Source organism: Giraffa tippelskirchi, chromosome 4, assembly GCF_054371585.1.
Source record: "Giraffa tippelskirchi isolate mGirTip1 chromosome 4, T2T-mGirTip1v1.2.pri, whole genome shotgun sequence".
Taxonomy (NCBI): Eukaryota; Metazoa; Chordata; class Mammalia; order Artiodactyla; family Giraffidae; genus Giraffa; species Giraffa tippelskirchi.
The window spans coordinates 162,675,158-162,695,617 of NC_137278.1; the positions used below are offsets into that span (position 1 = coordinate 162,675,158).

Consider the following 20,460-nt stretch of genomic DNA (forward strand, 5'->3'; position numbering starts at 1 on the left):
TTTTTGTCTTACAGTGAGTGACAGTGACTGCCTGTACGTGGACATGTTAATCACGAAAGTCCTCTGACTTTCTGGTTAGCTTAGAAGATGTTACTCAGTAATGCAGCCTTACTCCTGAGTCAACAATCAGTAATTCAAAGGATCATTTATACAGTTTCACAGTTCATTAGACAGTGAGGTGCTAGCCTTCCTGATACATAAGAGCCTTCTTTTCTTTCTTCTTTCTTTTTAATTCTTGGACAATCCAGGGAATTCTTTGAGTTTCTGTAATGAATTATTGCACAGTAATATGCTCAAGTGAGTTAAAGTTCTGCACTTGTGTGTTTGAGTGAAGTCAAACATTGACTCTGTTGTATCTTTCAGATCCTTCAGGGCATTGACTGACAATGAAATGGTGTCTTGAAGGTTGTTTTGATTTGATTTTAGTTTTTTGTGTTTGTTTTGTTTTGGTATATTTAAGCAAGAAGTAACTTGTAAATGTCCATAAACTCCGTCATATGGAGTATTCCTCTAGGAATTAAAGTCTGCAATTGCTCATTCTTAGGATTTTTCTCCAGTTTAATTTCTCAACAATTACTCAGAGGACTGGGCAGTTGGCCCTGTAGTTACAAAAGAGAATAGAACATGCAGATTCTACTTGATGGGGGCCTTGGGGGGCTGATGGGATTGGGGGAAAGTGGGGCCTCTGATTTGGTGTCATGTTTGCCAAGGTTAGTTTCTTATTGCTCCAGGGGATCATGATACCACGCTTCTTCAAATATCAGTAATAGTTTTTATCTTTCGCCAGATGTGATCCAGAGAATAATGGAAATACTGTCAGTGGAACTGAGGCAAAACAGAATGACTTGTAACAGTGTCCCTGTCTTGTGCTTGTCTGTCATTTCCTCTCTTTGCAACTTGTATAATGAGATAATTAGCTAAAGGTGAATGGTAGGAACTTTATGGGTATGTCAACCATCATGATTCCTCAGATTTACATAGCAAATTAATGGCATCTTCATACTCTCTTGAATTTAAAATATTCAGTTTCATATTCAGATACTTCCATTCATCAGATTATCAGATTCTTATGACAAGTAACTTAAGAGTTTTCTCCATGTTATCATGGCCGCAAGACTTGATGTTCATTATGTTAGAGCACTTGTGCTGTCTTCATACATTTTAGCGTGCTTTAAATGTCACTAATTAAAGTCAAGTGTAGGATATAAGTTGCCACTTATATATCCAGAGTTCACAATATGTTAATCAAGTGGAAAAACAATTAGGGTTTGAATCTTCTCCCATTTGTTTGGTTTTACAACATTCTGTGCTTGGGAGAAATTTCTCTGAGGCTTTTTTTTTTTCCTCTGCCTGACCTAAATCTCTTCATCTTTTAAGATCCAGTGGAAATTCTGCCTGAAGTTTAACCTTTCTCTAATTTATAGTAATTCTTCTCCTAAGTCAAATATCTTTGGTATTTTTCATCTTTCATGTAGTTTAATAAGTATTATCATTCAGGAAGATTATAAATTGAGGTCAGGACTATGGCTAGCATACCATTGGACTCATTAGTATAGGCTCAGTATATTTTTCTACTCTGAGCCTAAAAAAATTGGCTGCGTTGTTTATATTTTATAACTCATAGGGAAGGAGATACCAGTGGAAGTTGCAATACCTGTTCATAAAAGAAATTTGCTGTTAATTTAGACATCTACCAACTCTAGCTTCTATGCCTCTAAACAGACAAATCTTATTTTTCTCCAAATTGTATTTTCCTTTGAGCTGTATATTTTGAGATCTTTGCAGGCCTTAATCAGTCACTTCATTCTCCTTTACTGCACAAAGTATTTCACTGTTTGAAGAAACTATAAGTTCTTCAGTCCTATGGACTAATTCTAACAAGAATAACCAAAAACTCAGTTTTTTTTTTTTAAAAAAAGGTAAAAATAATAATACAAATACAAAAAAAACAGAAAAGTGGCTTTCATTTGAAATGAACGTTTAGATTTTATTTTTCCTAATATGAAGCATTATAATGGCAGAAAACATTTTGTTTAGAGTGTTCCATTTGGGAAGAAATCAGAATTTTACTTGAGACAATTGCTTGAATAAAAAGTGAAACAATGTAGAATACAAAACATGTTCCCACTGAGATTTTGTTTTGCCTTGAGGACACTTAGTGTGATTTTGCTGGACATTGATAATAACACATCTCACCACTTGGTTTTGTTTTTTTTTTTGAAGTCTCTGTATTCCCTTCTTGTTCAGTGAGAAAAGTGATATGACTTACTGATGTTTCCATGTGAATCAGAACCAGAGTCAACAGACTTAATAGGATTTCCAGCTTGATTCTTAGCTGTCTGAGCAGGAGTGCCTCCCTGAGGAGTCAAAGATAAAAACAATATATTTTTTTAATAGAAGATCTTTATTTTACAGATACAGCTGAGGTTTATTAACCCACTGAAAAATTTAAGACGTCTTGGAATCAAAATGGTAACTGATATCTTTTTGGATTGGGAGTCCTATCAATTCAGAACAGAAGAAATTGATGCGGTATTTCATGGTGTAGTTTGGCCCCAGGTAAACCTTGATTCCCACATTCTGCCCAGATACCGTCTGCTTTTTCCTTTATTACTGCTTTCCCGCACGGTCTACACCCAGGCATGAATGCTTATCCTGGCCTTTTCTGTCATGTCAAGCCTTTCTTTGTTTCTGGAAGTTTTAAAACACTTTTCTTTGCTTCCACTACCACCAAAAGCTCGAGAGCTAGTTTCTGTGGTATAGTAGCATTTATACGTAAGACTAATTTGAATATTACTGTGTCTCTTAAGCAAATGCCAGATAACTTTTGTAGCACCTCACATGGTATGCCTCTGGGTTTTGACAAGCATGAGGAAAATACACCGGGATTTTTGTTGCATATTCCCTTGTTTGATTTCTCTGGTTGTCCCCACTTGGTGATCATAACTGGTATAGTTATAGGTAAGACTATGGCAGAGACTTGACCTTAGGCACAGTTGCTCACTGTTCAGTTTGTCCTTTAAATATTAATCTCTATCTCTTGGCTCTTTTATCCTTGTGTGGCTTCCGTTCTTGTTCTGCTTTTCAGTTGTTTGATTTTTTCCTTCAAGTCTATATATGTTCTTATCTTGTATTGTTTTTATTTTGTATCTAGATCAGCAGGCTTGGATCTGAAAGTCAGTATTCTCCTACTCCTCTACTGAAACTAATTAGTATCTGGTGCAGAAATGCAAGGTAAAATTTTTCTTTTGTACCTTTAAAAATGGCAGTGTTTTAGACTAATCTAGTCAAAACTAATAAAGGGAAAAAATAGTGTCATTTATGATCTTTCCACATAGTGAACTATGTTTAGTGCAGTTAAAGAGATTAAAGCAATTGAATCTCAGAATCCATAGTTTAAAGAAAAGTGCAATTTGCTGAATAATAGGTATAGTGTGATCCAGGAAAAATGCTTTTACATGTGTATCTATGTATAGATATAAAATGAAATAGGTCAGTAAAAGCTGATTTGTAATTGGCATTGTAATCTTTTTCTCAGTTCCCACTTGAAAAATTTCATAGGTTTCCTGGATTTTCTAGGTCATTTTCTTCTATTCTTTATAAAATGCTATCTAAATTTGCATGCAGCACTCATGGTCACAAGTCAAGTATCCTTTTATGGACAGTATGAGCCATTAACAGAACCTTCATCAACTGATGGTTCAGAGATGCTATGTTACAAACTAAACGCATATTTACTGAAGAGTGATGGAAGCAGACTTAAGTTTAGTTTGTCCTATCTATTTTGAAGAACAAAAGATAGAATAAAAGAAAATGTGTTTTATCATTGATTCAGTGATGTTAAAATCTTGGCATCAGTTTTTACAAAATTGGGATCAGACCATATAGCTATCTTTTGATTTTGTGTTTTCATGTATATTTTGTCATGAACATTTCCCCATGTCATTAAGTAGTCTTCAAAAACAAACTGAATACCTTGACATTGTCTTCCTTAGAAAAGCCTATTTTGTCTTTACTGTCAGAAGGGCTCTTTTAATTCTCAGTTGAATAAAGCTATTTGATATCTTGTTTTTTCATTGGACATTTATAAGTAGCACTTCGTAGGCATACTTGAGAAATGTTTTATAGTTGTATCATTGTTACACAAATAAGGTATGAAGGACTTTCACCAAAGAAGACTTTACAATAGTGATTCCGTTTTTATGTTAATTAGGTCCTCATCAAGGATAGAGCCACATCACTGGATGCCATTTCATTCTCTTCTACAGTTTCTCTCTCGTTGACAATAGAGATGATAATATGTAAACTGTCTTGCTTGGTGCCTGCCCACACTGTCCCCAGTATCTATTGGACAAAGATGTATGAATATAACCTCTTAGAACTTTTCTTGGAGTTTGTCATGACTAAACATGTTCAAGTGCTTGAGCTCTTTTTCCAGTGATGATGAATTGGTAAAGCCAAACTATTTGAATTTTTTCAGTTTGACCTTCCTACTGATTGTTAGGATCTCATCTCTTCTCTGGCTATAAAACAATTGCTGGTTTATGTGTAGCTAGAAAGCTTTTGTGTTCCCTGCTCTTTGGGGCAGTGTTTGTCTGAGGCTTACATTATTGGGGATGGGTTCATCACCTTTGCTTTCACAAATGATCCTAGTCTGAATGTTGCATATCTTAGATCAGCAAACTTAGATCAGTTTATTTGACCTGTGGTCTGTACTCCTAATTTTCATATTGTAGTACATTGGTTTTTATGTGAGTGTATAAACATTCACATTCTAGGAGGCTTATAATTGAAAAATAGCCTGTCTTTAGTACATTTCTCTTAAAACTACCAGTTCAAAGCTCAGTTTTACTACTTATTAGCTCAGTGACTTTGGACAGTTCTGTTTCTGCATCTGTAATGTACAGGTAAGCATACCACCATAACATAGAGATGTTACGAAGATTAACATATACATAAAAAGAGAAATATACATAAAGTGCCAAGATAATATGAGAAATATACATAAAGTGTCAAGATAATACAGTGTTTGTATGGTGCCTAGAGTTATTATCCATCAGATTTTAAAGTAATTTCCCTTCTGAGTAACCTTATTAGCTGGCATTCATCTGCACACATACATATATATCTTCATTAAACTCTGAAAATCCATAAGGAACATGTTTTTAGGAATAAACATATTGAGAAAGAAGGTGACTGTTTGAATGTTTCTTCTTGCAGATATTTCTGTTTCCTGGCTAAACAGAAACCTGGGCACCCAGAATGTGATATCCTGACCAATGTTTTTGCGATTCTCTCAGCAAAGAATCTCTCTGAAGCCACAGCTAGTCTTGTGATGGAAATAGCCGACGACCTTCTTAGCCTTCCAGATTTTGAACCCTCAGAAGCAGTTTTGAGCTTGCCGGTGACAGGATGTGTATACACAGAAAGTGCAGATGGTATGTAAGCTGTACAGAGCAAAGGGTTCTTCTACTTTTGAGGTATCATTTGTACCCTCAGAATGAAAAAGTCAATAGAATCTGACTCTTCAGATAATCTAGGCTATTAAGAGAGTTTCTCTTCTCTAGGAATTGATACCTAGATTAATTAAATACCTAATAATTCAGTTTCGATGGCACCCCACTCCAGTACTCTTGCCTGGAAAATCCCATGGACGGAGGAGCCTGGTAGGCTGCAGTCCATGGGGTCGCAAGGGGTCGCAAAGAGTTGGACACGACTGAGCGACTTCATTTTCACTTTTCACTTTCATGCATAGGAGAAGGAAATGGCAGCCCACTCCAGTGTTCTTGGCTGGAGAATCCCAGGGACGGTGGGGCCTGGTGGGCTGCCGTCTATGGGGTCACACAGAGTTGGACACGACTGAAGCAACTTGGCAGCTTGGCAGAATTTTGTTTGCAGTAGTTAGAAATTCAGATTATTTACACTCCAGAAAACTCAACTGTCCTCTAGAACATTATCGAATGATTTCCACTGTCATGTCTCTGAATTCTTCTTACCATATTATCCTAACAGTTCTTTTCATGCTACTGAAAGTGGTTTAAACAAAACCTTAAGGGTCTCTTACCAGATTTTCAATTTAGATAATGATAAAGGAAGCCTGGCATGCCGCAGTCCATGGGGTCGCAAAGGGTCAGACATGACTTAGTGACTGAACAACAACATAGATGTTTTGACTAAGAAGAAATTTATTTAATCTTGGAGGTTGAAGTGTATGAAATTTTCATGGTAATTGAGGCCTGCCTTTTCTGGCATTGCGAAGATATTGTACAGTTATCTTTTAAGAGTGTAGTTAATTAAAATCAGTACATTTATCTTTATTTCAGAGTCTATCACTATAGGAGGACGATTAATTCTACCTCATGTACCTGCTATTCTCCAGTATCTCAGCAAAACCACAATAAGTGCAGAAAAGTTGAAAAAGAAGAAGAATAGAGCACAAGTCAGTAAGGAACTTGGCATTCTTTCAAAGTAAGTGGTCTATTGGTCCTTAAAAGGTAATGTGATTACCTTTTAAACTTGTGATTTTAATTTTTTTAATTATATTTGGTTTTTCATTTGCTTTACGTTAAAGGTTTTAGGTTAAACCTAAAAAGATTTTCAGTATTTTAAACGTCCTCCAGTTTTAAGTTTATGTAGAATTCTTTTTCTTTGCTGGAATAGACCTTTTACGGCATCTGTCTTTATTATAAAAGATAACAGAGTTTTCAAAATTCTAAGGTAGACTAATAGATTTGCTTTATTAGCCTTTGCGTATTTTGTTCAATTAAGATTTTGAATTATGTAAGATCATAAAATTGTAGTTTTTTAGTATGGTTGATAAAAATACCTAATTTAAAAGAGCAGGTTGCTATGTTTGTTTTTTTTTAAGAGTCAAGATCTTGCAAGGGTTTTTAAAGATATTCTTTAAAATTCTCTATATACTACTAGACCTGGTAGTAGGTAACTGTGATTTCTATAAAGTGTCTGGTTGGTAAATCTGAGTGCACAAAATGATTCTGTCTTTTTTGTGGGGGGATGGACCATGCCATGTAGATTGTAGTTCCCCGACCAGGGATCAAACCTTTGCCCCCTGCAGTGGAGGCACGGAGTCATAACCATTAGACTGCCAGGCAATTCCCTCAGAATGGTTATATCTTAAACTCTAAATTGTTGCAGGACTTAGTTGTTAAAAGTTTATTTTTTCTGTTACTTTCAGCAACAACAGAAAATGATGCGTTAAATCTTCCAGGAACTTCTTTTAAATGTTTTGTTTATACTGGTATATTTCTAACTTATGCAGAACGGGAAACCACACCAAATATACTTATTACATTTTATCATAGGCTACATGGTAGTGAGATGATGATGATTGCTGCTGCTGCTAAGTCGCTTCAGTCGTGTCCGACTCTGTGTGACCCCACAGACGGCAGCCCATCAGGCTTCGCTGTCCCTGGGCTTCTCCAGGCAAGAATACTGGAGTGGGTTGTCATTTCCTTCTCCAGTGCAGTGATGATGATTATTAGCACCATAAAGACCAGGGTTTGAAAGACCTGCTCTGCCACTTCCTTTCTGTGTAACATCAGTTTCTCTGAGCCTCAGTTTTCTCTGGGCAAAGTGGGGTTTAATAATTCCTACATTATACGGCTTTTGTGGAAGTTAAATTGAAATGTATATAAAGCCTAAAACAAATCTCAACACTTAAAAATGTTATTTCCTTGCAAAATAAGCAATTACCAACACACAATCAGATGTAACAAGAACAATGGAATGGTAGCCACCAACCTGAAGATGGAGGGAGAGTGGACACTGTTCAAAAACTGAATTAAACTTTTTACACATGTTCACATAGTTACAAGCTACCTGGGTCCTTCCTCACTGATGTTTTTCTACAAAAAGTTCAACTTCTTGGGAAATATTCTTATCTTACATATCTTCCTTACTTATCCCATTTGTTTTTCCTTCTCCAGGATCAGCAAGTTTGTGAAAGAAAAAGAACAAAGTTCTCTGCTCGTTACACTGCTCCTGCCGTTCCTCTACCGTGGCAGTGTTGCTCAGGTATGAATTCACAGCAGTTATCTGTCTTTGAAGTGACAGTTTATTGTTAGGTTTATTTGTGAAAAATAATTTTATTGGTTAGAGTCTGTGAGATATTTGTCTCAGAGTATTTATGAGAAGACTTCATAAAGAAATATAAAATTGAAAACGGGAGAAAAATTGGGAAAGAAAGGAATGAAGGCAGGCAAGAAAGTGAAGACTTCATCATCTACTATTACAGTAAAAGTCTCACCTCTTTGTTTAGCTTCTAATCCATTTCAGGGCTTTTTCTCCCTCTCTGACTTTGATCAGTAACAAATCTGGAACCTGAGGTGTGCATTGATCTTAAATATGAATGATAGTGATCTTAACTGTGAATGGCAAACTGAATGAAAAGTCAGACTGTTTTCATATTCACACATATTCACATATTACTGAGAGTCTCTGGTATGACTTTCAAACCCTAGTTTAGTCTTTATTTTTTAGAAGAGTCTCCCCATTTCTCACACTCATTTATAAAGCCTTAGTAGTTATACTAGATGACTCTTACCATGTAGTAATTCAATTTTAGAAGACCACGCATTTCTGCACAGTCGAAAGTGTGTGTTTTTTGTCAGCAAGTTCCTTTTCTTTGTTTCTTTTTTGACTAGAAAATAGAAGAAATTATGTTTTAAAACCATGCATGTTTTCTATTAGAACTAAAGGAAGAAACTGTTGATGGACACTATAATGGGTTTTTGGTCAAGTTAAAATGTTAAGAACTTTTAACAGACCATAAAATAACTTTTCTAATTACTACTACTTTTACTTGTTACACATATTTATTTGTTTTCTGTGCTGTAATTTATTAAAAACAACATGACCAGTTTTCTGAATTACTGAAATATGATCTCTCTCAATGTTATTACTTCTTAAGGATACAGAAATTGACATTCTGGTGACAATACAAAACCTGTTGAAACATTGTCTGGAGCCTACAAGCTTCCTCAAGCCTCTAGCAAAACTCTTCTCAGTTATTAAGAACAAGTTGTCAAGACAGTTGCTTTGTACAGTTTTCCAGGTCTGTAATATTCATTTTTATCCTAAATCACTCCTTTTTCAAAAGATAACTATGATATGGAATGCATATTAGCAGCTTTCTTGGTGCCAATATGATGTTTCCATATATTGTTGAGTGCAGGCAGGGAATCAAAGGGGATGGGGAGCAGAAAAGTTAAGGTTGTATTCACTAATAATATACTGCTTTCATTCCTTTTAGACCCTTTCTGATTTTGAGAGTGGATTAACATATATTACTGATGTTGTCAAGGTAAGAAAGAAAATCTTAAGTCTCTTTTGCTTCAAAACTATTATTATTTTCCTTATTTAAGATTTATATACCTTCATTTATATGGTGTCACTGGCATTTCTTGTAGCTTAACGCCTTTGATCAAAGACATCTTGATGATATCAACTTTGATGTTCGCTTCTCGGCGTTCCAGACCATTACCTCTTACATTAAAGAGATGCAAACTGTGGACATTAACTACCTAATTCCAGTTATGCATAATTGTTTCTATAACATGGAGGTAGGTTTTTTATAGTAAAAATTTGTGGATTGTTTTTTATTGTTTTGACATCACAACCGTATAACCTAATTTCTTAATTTGGTTTTTGAGGGGGATGGGATTTTTAGTATAAAATTTCTTTTAGTTGCACAATATTTAGTTTAGCAAAGACCATACTGTTATTGTCATGATATGAAAGGCAGATATTTTGAAAAAAATAATGTATGTGGAAGCACTGTGAAAAGTCAAAAGCTGTGTATTAGAATGGGAAAATTCACAGAGACAGAAAATAAATTAGTGGTTATCAGGAGCTGTGAGGGGAGAAAGAAATGAAGAATGAGTGATTATATTATAATGGGTACAAAATTTCCTTTGGGGATGGTAAAATTTTTCTAAAATTAGATAGTGGTCTTGGTTATAAAACCTTTGGAATATACTGAAAACCATTGAATTATACAACTTAAAAGGGTAAATTTCATAGTGTGTCAGTTAAATATCAATTTTTTTAAGTCAAATAGCTGTATTATTTGACAGTTGCCCTCTTTTATTGATACAGTAGAAAAAATAAAAAGGTTTGGAGCTATATATTAAGCACCATGTTGCTAAAATGAATTAAATTTCAAAAATAGGAAAAATGAAACCCTTGCTTCATAGTTAACTATGTAATGGTATCAGTAATCTTTTGTGGTATTTTATAGTTATTTGTCAAATATTAAGGATTGAGTGATAGAGGAAAAAGTAATCTCCCCATTTGGGGCTCATTCTTCATATATCTTATCAAAGTTCAACATGAGGGATTCTGAATCACTGCCTGGTTGGCGTAGTTGAGAATACTTTTCTACACTTACAACCTACCTTCTTTATAAATGAAGAACTCTGGAGCAGCTAACCAGAATTATACCAGCCAACTCTGTCATTCTAAGTGAACAGCTGATTTTGAATATTGAAACTGGCTTTAGGGAACCTTCTATTCTCTTTGCTTTGAGAAATAAAGCTAATTAAAAAGTGTATCTCATACTTGAATTAAAAGTGGGGGGAGAAAGAAAAACAACCCATGATGTATAAAATACCAAATTTCAAAAGACAAAATCAGTAATTTTACAAAAGTACATCTCATAGTATTTTCTCAAATAACCAACCCTTCTCAGTAAGCGTGATTTTTCCAAGTCACTTACTGTGTTCCTCACACCCCTATATTTGTTCTTCCTTAAGTGTGAAGTACCTGTGGGACATTTCTTAGTAGAGAGTTTTATACAGAAGAGTGGCTAAATGTTATTTGGGAAATAATAGTCCATATTACAGTTATTGAACAGTATAATTTGGGCTTTTTCCTGTGTCCAGTTAGGAGACATGTCTTTAAGTGATAATGCAAGCATGTGCTTGATAAATATCATCAAAAAGCTTGCTGCTTTGAATGTCACAGAGAAAGAATATAGAGAAATCATTCATCGTTCTCTCCTGGAGAAACTGAGGAAAGGATTGAAGAGCCAGACAGAGGTATTGGGGTTTGCAATTAAGTACTTGTTATCTGTGGGTTTTTGTTTTGTTTTCCTGCACTTCTGCTATAATTTGTGGAAAAGCAGTCAGCCTCAGTACACTTAATTAGAATACCTGATTGTATAAATACTCACCAGACTTTTAACAAGGGAGTGGGAACGGAGAAGAGAGCAATCATTTCTGATTTTATGTAGTTTGTTTTTACATTGGGAATGTTTCACTTTTTAAAAAAATTTAATGACTTTTTGGTATTTCTTTGAATTACTTAATCAAATTCTTAAAAAAAAAATTTTTTTTTCTTAACTTGATATTTGCAGAGTATTCAACAGGATTATACCACACTGCTTTCCTGTTTAATTCAAACCTTTCCAAATCAACCAGAATTTAAAGACTTGGTTCAGCTTACTGATTGCCATGATCCAGAAATGGACTTCTTTGAGAATATGAAGCACATTCAGGTAGAAGACAATTCTGGTGTTTTTTTCCCCCTTTTTGAAACAAACATTTCAACGGTTCTCATTTTAAAAGATATATTTTAATTTTCCAAAAAGTTTTGAGCTTCTCATGGGTATTTGTGGTCATCATATTTGCATAGGACATGCTTGTTTGCTTGGTGGTATCACAAGCCATAATAATAGTGTCACCTTTCTCTGCCATTTGCTAAGAAGTTTAAATGCTCTAGTATTCATTGGTAAAGAAATGCTATGCATTATGTCTCTGGAAACAAATCAAGGCACAGGTGTTTGCTCATGTAACACATGGACTATATTTCACTCTTTTAATCTTTTCATTGAAGAGGAATATGATACTGAAATGGAGCTGGTTGTTGGTGAGCTCATTCAGTAACTAATTTATATTTTATCTAACTTATAGATCCACAGAAGAGCAAGAGCCTTGAAGAAACTGGCAAAACAACTAATGGAAGGCAAAGTCGTGCTGTCTTCTAAATCTCTTCAGAATTACATCATGCCTTATGCTATGGCACCAGTTTTTGATGAGAAAATGCTCAAGGTAGGGCTTTGGCTGTAGAAGCCAGTAAATTTTTCCCTGTACCATGACAGAACTTCTGCAAAGTGTAGGTGAAGTTCATGGCATCCATACTGATGTTGTTCACCATAATTAGAGACTTAAAATAGTTCTTTAAAAAATAGATCTTATAAAAGCCCTTAAAATTGTGCCAGGCACATGCTCTAAAAATGGTGGCTATTATTTTATGTTCACTATTATTAGCTCACAAAGGCTAACCACAGAATATTTCCTTTCCCAGAAATGATCACATCACCAAGATGTCATACTTTTATTTTTGTATCATAGGCCGTAATTCTCATTATTTTCCCAAATGGCTCATAAGAAATGAAATAAAATAATAGCTACCTTTCTTCAGCACTATACCAGATACAGGCACAATTCTGATTTAATCCTCACAGCATCAACCCTATGGGGTAGGGACTGTTACCGCTATTTTATAGGAGAGTAAACTGAGAATAAGTGAGGTTATATAACTTTCTTAGAGACTTACAGTCAGAGCCTATATTTGAACTCAGAATGTCTTCAGTTTTATACTACGTATGCCTAAGAATGGGTTTCCGTAGTAGCTCAAGACGGTAAAGCATCCGCCTGCAATGCAGGAGACCAGGTCAGGAAAATCCCCTGGAGAAGGAGATGGCAGTCCACTCCAATATTCTTGCCTGGAGAATTCCATGGACACAGGAGCCAGGCAGGCTACATATAGTCCATGGGATTGCAAAGAGTCGGACTCAACTGAGCAACTGACACAGTGCCTAAGAACAGTGCCTACACTTGGTAAAGACTTGATAAATATTTAAGTCTAAGTGACCTAATAGCAGGATTTGTGACTTGATTATATGATTTTGTTCAAGGATAGGTTTCCTCTGTATTTTCAGGATGTTTAAAGAATTTTTAAAAATTTCCTAAGTAGTTAAAAGAATGTGTCCCTAAATTCCAGTTTAAGGAGCCAGTAAGCACCTCAGAGTTAGATGGCAGTAAAACAGGAAAGAGGTGTAGGTGGGAAAAATAAACTGTTTAGCTTTGGTTGGCATTGGTTTGGTATACCTTTCTATTGTTTTTAACCTATTTGTGATTTTTACTTTTACTTTTAAAGTTGGTTTCTTGTAGATAGCATATATAGCTGAATCTTGCCTTTTTACTCAATCAGACAGTCTCTGCATTTTGATTAGTTTTAGACCATTTGCATTTAATGATTATTAATATGGTTGGGTTTAAATCTATGATCTTGTTATTTATTTTCCATTTGTCCCATTTTTTCCTCTCTTTCCTCCTTTGCTTATTCTGTTGGATTAACTGGATTTTTTTTTAGTGATTTTATTTTACCTCTTTTGGCCTGTTAGTTATCTTTGTGCTATTTTTGTTTCATAAGTTTTACCTGTATGTTAGCTTTAAACCACATAATACACTGTTGTTTTTGCTTCAAACCATCAGTTATCTTTCAAAGAAATCTTTAAAACTAAAGAGAAGATTTTTTGCATTTGTTTCCATGTTTATAATTCTGAGTGTTCTTCATTCCTTTGTGTAGGTCCAGATACTCACCCTGTATCATTTTACTACTGACAGGAAGACTTTCTTTAAGTTTTTTGTAGTGCAGGTCTACTGGTAATGAATTCTTTCAGCTCTTGTTTGTCTTTTCTCATCTTTTTTTTTGAAAGATAATGTTTCTAGGTATGGAATTCTAGTTTGACAGGTTTTGGATTTTTTTCCCTAATACTTGAAGAATACTTCCAACTGACTTCTCATTTATATTGTTTCCAAAAGAAGTCATCCTTTGTTCTGAGTGGAGCATCTCTTTCTCCCTCCCACCCCCTGCCCATTTTTCCTTTATCACTAGTTTTAAGCCATTTGATTATCAGGTGCCTTACTGCCTTACTGTTCTGTGCTTGGAGTTGGTTGAGCTTCTTGGATCTATAGATTTGTAGTCTTTGTCATACTTTGAATTTTTTGGCCATTACTTTTTCAAAGATATTTTTGGTTCCCCTTCTTGTCTTTAGAGATTACATCATATATTAGGCTATTCCAAATTGTCCCATATCCCATAACTCACTGAGGCTTTTTTTTTTCCTTCTGGGTTTCATCATTTGGTTTCATTTTTCTATTACTGTGTCTTCAAATTCACTAGTGTTTCCTTCTGCCATATGTAATCTACTGTTAATCCCATCCATTATATCTTCCCTCAGAATTGTCTTTTCCATGTCTGTAGTTCAGTTTGGGCCTTTTTTATGCCTCGCATGTGTCTCCTTAACATGCTCGTGCTTTCCTCTCCCTTCTTGATCGTATGCCATACATCTATATCAGTTGTTTTCAGGGCTGTGTCATCTGTGTCATTGCTATGCTTCTGTTTGATTTTTCTTCTCATTAGATTTATTTTTCAGCTGCTTTGTATGCCTGGTAATTATTTATCAAATGCCAGACATCATAAATTTGACTTTGCTAGGTGCTGGGTATTTTTGTATTTCTTTAAGTATTTCTGAGAATTGTTTTCAGATGCAGTTAGGCTACTTGTGAGTAGTCTGGCCCTTTTGAGGCTCACTTTTAAGCTCTGTTAGGCACGAGTAGCCCTTAGTGTGATGCTCATTTGAACCTACCACTGAGGCACTAACCTTGGACAGTACCTGAATACCCAGTACTCCATGTATCATGAGGTTTTTCCCTCTGGCTGAGAGGAACATGAACTATTCTCGTCCCTGTATGGTCTTTGATGATTGTTGCATCTTTTCCTTTTTGGTAGTTCTCTCCTCATCTCTTCCTTACTCAGTGTGTACTGATCAGTTCTCACCTGAAGCTTAAGGGGCTCTTTCTCTGGGCAGCTTTTCTCTCTGTGTAACTCTCTTCTCTCTGGTACTCTGCCCTATGGACTGTAGCTCCACAGCCTCAACTCTGACCCCTTAACTCAAGGAGATACAGGTCTCTTTTGGGGTTTCTTCTCCTGTGCTATGGCCTCACAGTTACCCCACACAATCAACTGAGGGTAGTTATAAGGCTCATTTCATTTGTTTCCTTTCTCTCAGGGGTCACTGTCCTACACTGATGTCCAAAGTCTGAAAACTGTTTCATATATTTTTCTCTACTTTCCTAGTTAAGGTATGAGAGTAAATCCAGCTTCTCTTCTTCATGAGGTCTGAAAGAGTTGTCTCCAAGCATTGTTCTTATGAGTGCTCAACAGTGCAATCTATTGTTAACTTTGACACTTATCAACTTTTACACCTTGAATTTACTTCACAGTTGTAGGCTTGAACCTGTAAAGGAGGCCTGAGTGGAATAGAGTCTAAAATGTGTTAAATCCTTTAATGAAAGGAAAATATCATTTGAAATGGACAGGAGCTTTTCCAGAGCTAGAGGAAAACTATTTAACATAGTTTGGGCATTCTTTCCTTTCTATAATTGCTGATCACCTACTATCTAAGATTTTTATTGTATGAAGTTAGCTGTGTATGTGTATTTTATTTGCAACTACTTATTCTTACTGATGCTCTTGATTTGTTTTACAGCATGAAAATATAACCATTGCTGCCACAGAAGTTATTGGAGCTGTTTGCAAACATCTCTCTTGGTCAGCATATGTATACTACTTGAAACATTTCATTCATGTCTTACAGGCAGGACAAATCAATCAAAAGTTGGGTGTCAGGTATGGCCAAACTTCTTAGTTTTGTTTTGTTTTTGAAATGTAAAATTTGGATTCTTTTCTGAAATAACCTTTCTATAATCCCAATTTACTTTTAATTTGTATCAATGAGCTGATACTAAGATTTGTTAAAGTAAAAAAATACCTAAAATAGGTAAAAGTAATTTTAATTTTTCCTTATAAGAGTCAAATGATACTATTAATCAAATGAATGTTTCTGTGAAATTTTTTTTAACAGTTTGCTAGTGATAGTGTTAGAAGCATTCCACTTTGACCACAAAACTCTTGAAGAACAAATGAGAAAACTTCAAAATGAAGAGGGTAAGTTTTTTAAACTTTGTTAAACCAGATTTCCTTCCTGTTCTTCTATTATTTATTATTATGAATTAAAGATGGCAAAATTCAGCTTAACTCTCTTTTTCTGCTCTTGTAGCAAGCAGTGACCAGTGAATGAGTCAGGAGGAAGTTAAAATGAATGGTTTGAGTATTATTCTAAAAACTTGTTTAACAATAGAGAAGTCCAGTCTAAAATGCATGGAGCAAAAATCTGAGCTATAGATTATTTACATAGAAATTCTCATTTGTCCTTATAAGAACCTTAGGTGTTAGTTACTCCATGTTTTTTGTATAAGAAATTGAGATTTCAGATGTAAAGTAGCCTTCCTAAAGCTGCCCAGCCCGTAAACAAAACAAAGACTAATGGATAGCTGTCATTTATTAAGGTCAGTGAAGTGTCAGAAAAGAGACTTTATCACATTTAATCCTTATAATAGCCTTGCAAGTAAACCATCTCCAGTTTACTGGTAAAGAATCCAAAGCTCACGAGAGTTACATTAATGGACTGTAGTCATGGCTTGTTAGCAGAGCCAGGTCTGGGCTTGCACCACCACACTGCCCAGTTTGAATCCTGTAGTAAGGGACGTTTCTGCATGAACCCTGTTGGCTGCCATTGTGATTTTCATGCTCATGAATATAGATTTTTGCCAACATCCGTTGGATCATCGAAAAAGCAAGAGAGTTCCAGAAAAACATTGACTTCTGCTTTATTGATTACACCAAAGCCTTTTGACTGTGTAGATGGAGGAGCCTGGTAGGCTGCAGTCCGTGAGGTCGCTAAGAGTCGGACACGACTGAGCGACTTCACTTTCACTTTTCACTTTCATGCACTGGAGAAAGCAATGGCAACCCATTCCAGTGTTCTTTCCTGGAGAATCCCAGGGACGGGGGAACCTGGTGGGCTGCCGTCTATGGGGTCGCACAGAGTTGGACACAACTGAAGCGACTTAGCAGCAGTAGCAGATCACGACAAACTGTGGAAAATTCTGAAAGAGATGGGAATACCAGACCACCTGACCTGCCTCTTGAGAAATCTGTATGCAGGTCAAGAAGCAATAGTTAGAACTGGAAATGGAACTACAGACTAGTTCCAAATCGGAAAAGGAGTATGTCAAGGCTGTATATTGTCACCCTGCTTATTTAACTTACATGCAGAGTACATCATGTGAAATGCTGGGCTGGATAAAGCACAGGCTGGAATCAAGATTGCCAGGAGAAATATCAATAACCTCAGATATGCAGATAACACCACCCTTATGGCAGAAAGCAAAGAAGAACTCAAGAGCCTCTTGATGAAAGTGAAAGAGGAGAGTGAAGAAGTTGGCTTAAAACTCAACATTCAGAAAACTAAGATCATGGCATCCGGTCCCATCACTGCATGGCAAATAGATGGGGAAACAATGGAAACAGTGGCTAACTTTATTTTTTGGGCTCCAAAATCACTGCAGATGGTGACTGCAGCCATGAAATTAAAAGATGCTTGCTCCTTGGAAGAAAAGCTATGATCAACCTAGACAGCATATTAAAAAGCAGAGACATTACTTTACCAACAAAGGTCCGTCTAGTCAAGGCTATGGTTTTTCCAGTAGTCCTGTATGGATGTGAGAGTTGGACTATAAAGAAAGCTGAGCGCCAAAGAATTGATGCTTTTGAACTGTGGTGTTGGGAAAGACTCTTGAGAGTCCCTTGGACTGCAAGGAGATCCAACCAGTCCATCCTAAAGGAGCTCAGTCCTGAATAGTCATTGGAAGGACTGATGCTGATGCTGAAACTCCAATACTTTGGCCACCTGATACGAATAACTGACTCGTTTGAAGACCCTGATGCTGAGAAAGACTGAAGGTGGGAGGAGAAGGGGATGACAGAGGATGAAATGGTTGGGTGGCATCACTGACTCAATGGACATGAGTTTGAGTAGGCTCTGGGAGTTGGTGCTGCACAGGGAAGCCTGGTGTGCTGCAGTCCGTGGGGTGGCAAAGAATTGAACACACAACTGAGCAACTGAACTGAACCACAGTACTTTGGAAGCTTTCTTTTGGTTAAGAACCTTCCTTTTTCCCAGCCTCCCCATGTGTTCCTCAAGTACCCTGTACTTGCTATTCCACTCTCTTTTTTATAATTCTCAGTTTACTTGTCTCTATTCATCATTAGACTAACCTGTAAGAAAGTGAAGAGCCATAACACTCTCATTTACTTCTGTTTCCTCAGTCTTTATCGTGCCCTCGTAGTTGGTGATATTTTTTTATTAGGTGTTGGTAGAAAAGACTACTTAACACAAGTGTTGTTTCCTTATTTAAGTTGACTTTTGTTGTTTACTAAACATAGATACCACAGAAGTGATTGAGTTGCCAGAGCACGAAGCCATGGAATTAGAGCATATGGATGAGGACGAGAAGGAAGGTGAATGTAATAAGACTTTGTTGGACAAGAATGAAGAGCCAGAAAACCCTGACCCAGCTGATAATGAAGGGACGGCAGCTAAGGAATCCGAGTGTATCACAAAGTCCATCTCCTTCCTTCCTCGGAATAAGGAAGAATTGGAGAGAACAATTAAAAATATCCAAGGAACCATAACTGGGGACATCCTGCCCAGGCTCCATAAATGCCTGGCATCTACGGTAATCATTCTGTCTGAAACTCAGCAGGTCTTTGTGAACTTGGGTGTCTGTGGGGCCGTGTTAGACTGAGGCTCCTAACTGCGTGGGTTGACATCAGCTTTTGGATTTTCTTTTTTTTCTACATATCACGTTTCACTTTCCTTCTCTTATCTCCTCATATTCAGATTCGTCTCCTGCAGCTAAGCGAGTAATGATTCTTTTTCATGATCACTTTGATACCGGTAGATAATTTTTCAGCTGCAAGGTTGCAGTGTTGATAGGTCCCTAATCCATTTATTTTTGTTTCAGTTTATTTATTTTTTTACAGACTAAAAGAGATGAAGAACACAAACTCATAAAATCAAAGGTTGTGAATGATGAGGAAGTGGTTCGAGTTCCTTTAGCTTTTGCCATGGTTAAACTAATGCAGTCCCTTCCAAGAGAAGTTATGGAAGCTAATCTGCCAAGGTATGTTATGTGACAAATCAGAAATTGGTTCTTCTTTTTTGTTAGAGAAGTACTATCACAGTTTGCTATAATTTAGAATCCTAACTGGAATAATTTGGATTATGAGTAATTAAGAAACAAAAGGATATTTGTATTTTTATTTGTTTCTGCTAATTAGATTTTCAACTCATGTTCTAGTATTTTGCTGAAAGTGTGTGCCCTCCTCAAGAACAGAGCACAGGAAATCAGAGACATTGCACGCAGCACCCTCGCAAAAATAATAGAAGATCTGGGTGTGCATTATCTACAATATATTTTAAAAGAATTACAGACTACGCTTGTGCGTGGCTATCAGGTAAATTGCATCATGCATTTTATATTCAAATTGGGTTGGAGTTCAAATAGTTGCACTTTAAACACTAAGTCATGGTACTTTGGGTCTATCTTCTGCAAAGTTGATCTACTAAGAGTGCAGGCAAGAATATCAAAAAATTTCTAATCCGTATTTTTAAAAAATCTAGTTTTTAAAAAGCCTTTTTAATTTTTTGGAAGAATCTTATAGACCTAAATTTCATAACCTGTGATTTTCTCTCAAATCACTTGATATCAGGTTTTGTATTCCTTGAGTTCTTAATAAAATTCTTGTTGAATGTATCACCACAAATGTGAACAATAAAAATTTGTTTGAGTTGAAACATATATGTTGTAAAGTTAGTAAGAGCACCAGGTGGAATGCAGAGCTCTTTGAGTAGTTACCTGGCTGTCTTGCTGCTCCCAAATGTGGGCCTTGGACACGTGGCATCAGTAGCGCCTGGGAACTTGTTAGGAGAACAATCAGGACCTTAGCCCTGACCTGCGCAATCTGCATTTTTAAAGATCCCCAAGTGATCTAAAGTTTGAGAAACACTACAGCTTGTTTTTCTGAAGTCACCAGCCAAGACTCCTGGTAGAGTGGTTGCTCTACCATAACCATACTTAATTTTTAATAATCTGTTTAGAATCAATATTTTACCACTTCAAGTGGAATGTAAATATACAGGCCCCTTCACCCTTCCTTTGTTTAATAGTTGTTTATGTATTGCTTCACCATATGTTGAAAACTTATCAGGCAGTATTGGAATTCTTTTGCTTTGTTTTGTTTTGTTTTGATAGGTAAGAAGTAGACTTACTCAGATTCAGAGAGAAGCATGCTCCGCAGACGAGTGTAGCACAGAGTTTTTGTTTTTAATCCTCAGATATTTATCATTTCTACTGCTTTTCCTGAATTTCCAGATTTCTTCCTGGTATCAGTTGCCTTCGGTCTAGGCAAGCATGTAGAGCACGTGTGGTGGCAGCAGACCCTCTTTGTTTTCTTTCACTTGTCACT

The 20,460-nt window shown here is 36.2% G+C and overlaps 1 protein-coding gene across 1 annotated transcript in view; it reads left to right on the top strand.

The window, feature by feature from the left end:
* Nucleotides 1-20,460, top strand: part of UTP20 (UTP20 small subunit processome component) — an 87,289-nt gene that overhangs the window by 43,692 nt on the left and 23,137 nt on the right. Inside the window, exons 28-43 of the mRNA XM_081595412.1 lie at nt 2,416-2,559; nt 3,155-3,234; nt 5,221-5,438; nt 6,324-6,468; nt 7,947-8,034; nt 8,930-9,073; nt 9,272-9,322; nt 9,429-9,581; nt 10,902-11,057; nt 11,375-11,515; nt 11,931-12,068; nt 15,578-15,717; nt 15,953-16,035; nt 18,376-18,668; nt 18,976-19,115; nt 19,293-19,449. Coding sequence (XP_081451538.1) covers nt 2,416-2,559; nt 3,155-3,234; nt 5,221-5,438; nt 6,324-6,468; nt 7,947-8,034; nt 8,930-9,073; nt 9,272-9,322; nt 9,429-9,581; nt 10,902-11,057; nt 11,375-11,515; nt 11,931-12,068; nt 15,578-15,717; nt 15,953-16,035; nt 18,376-18,668; nt 18,976-19,115; nt 19,293-19,449 — 2,271 coding nt within the window. The remainder of the gene's footprint in view (nt 1-2,415; nt 2,560-3,154; nt 3,235-5,220; nt 5,439-6,323; nt 6,469-7,946; nt 8,035-8,929; nt 9,074-9,271; nt 9,323-9,428; nt 9,582-10,901; nt 11,058-11,374; nt 11,516-11,930; nt 12,069-15,577; nt 15,718-15,952; nt 16,036-18,375; nt 18,669-18,975; nt 19,116-19,292; nt 19,450-20,460) is intronic.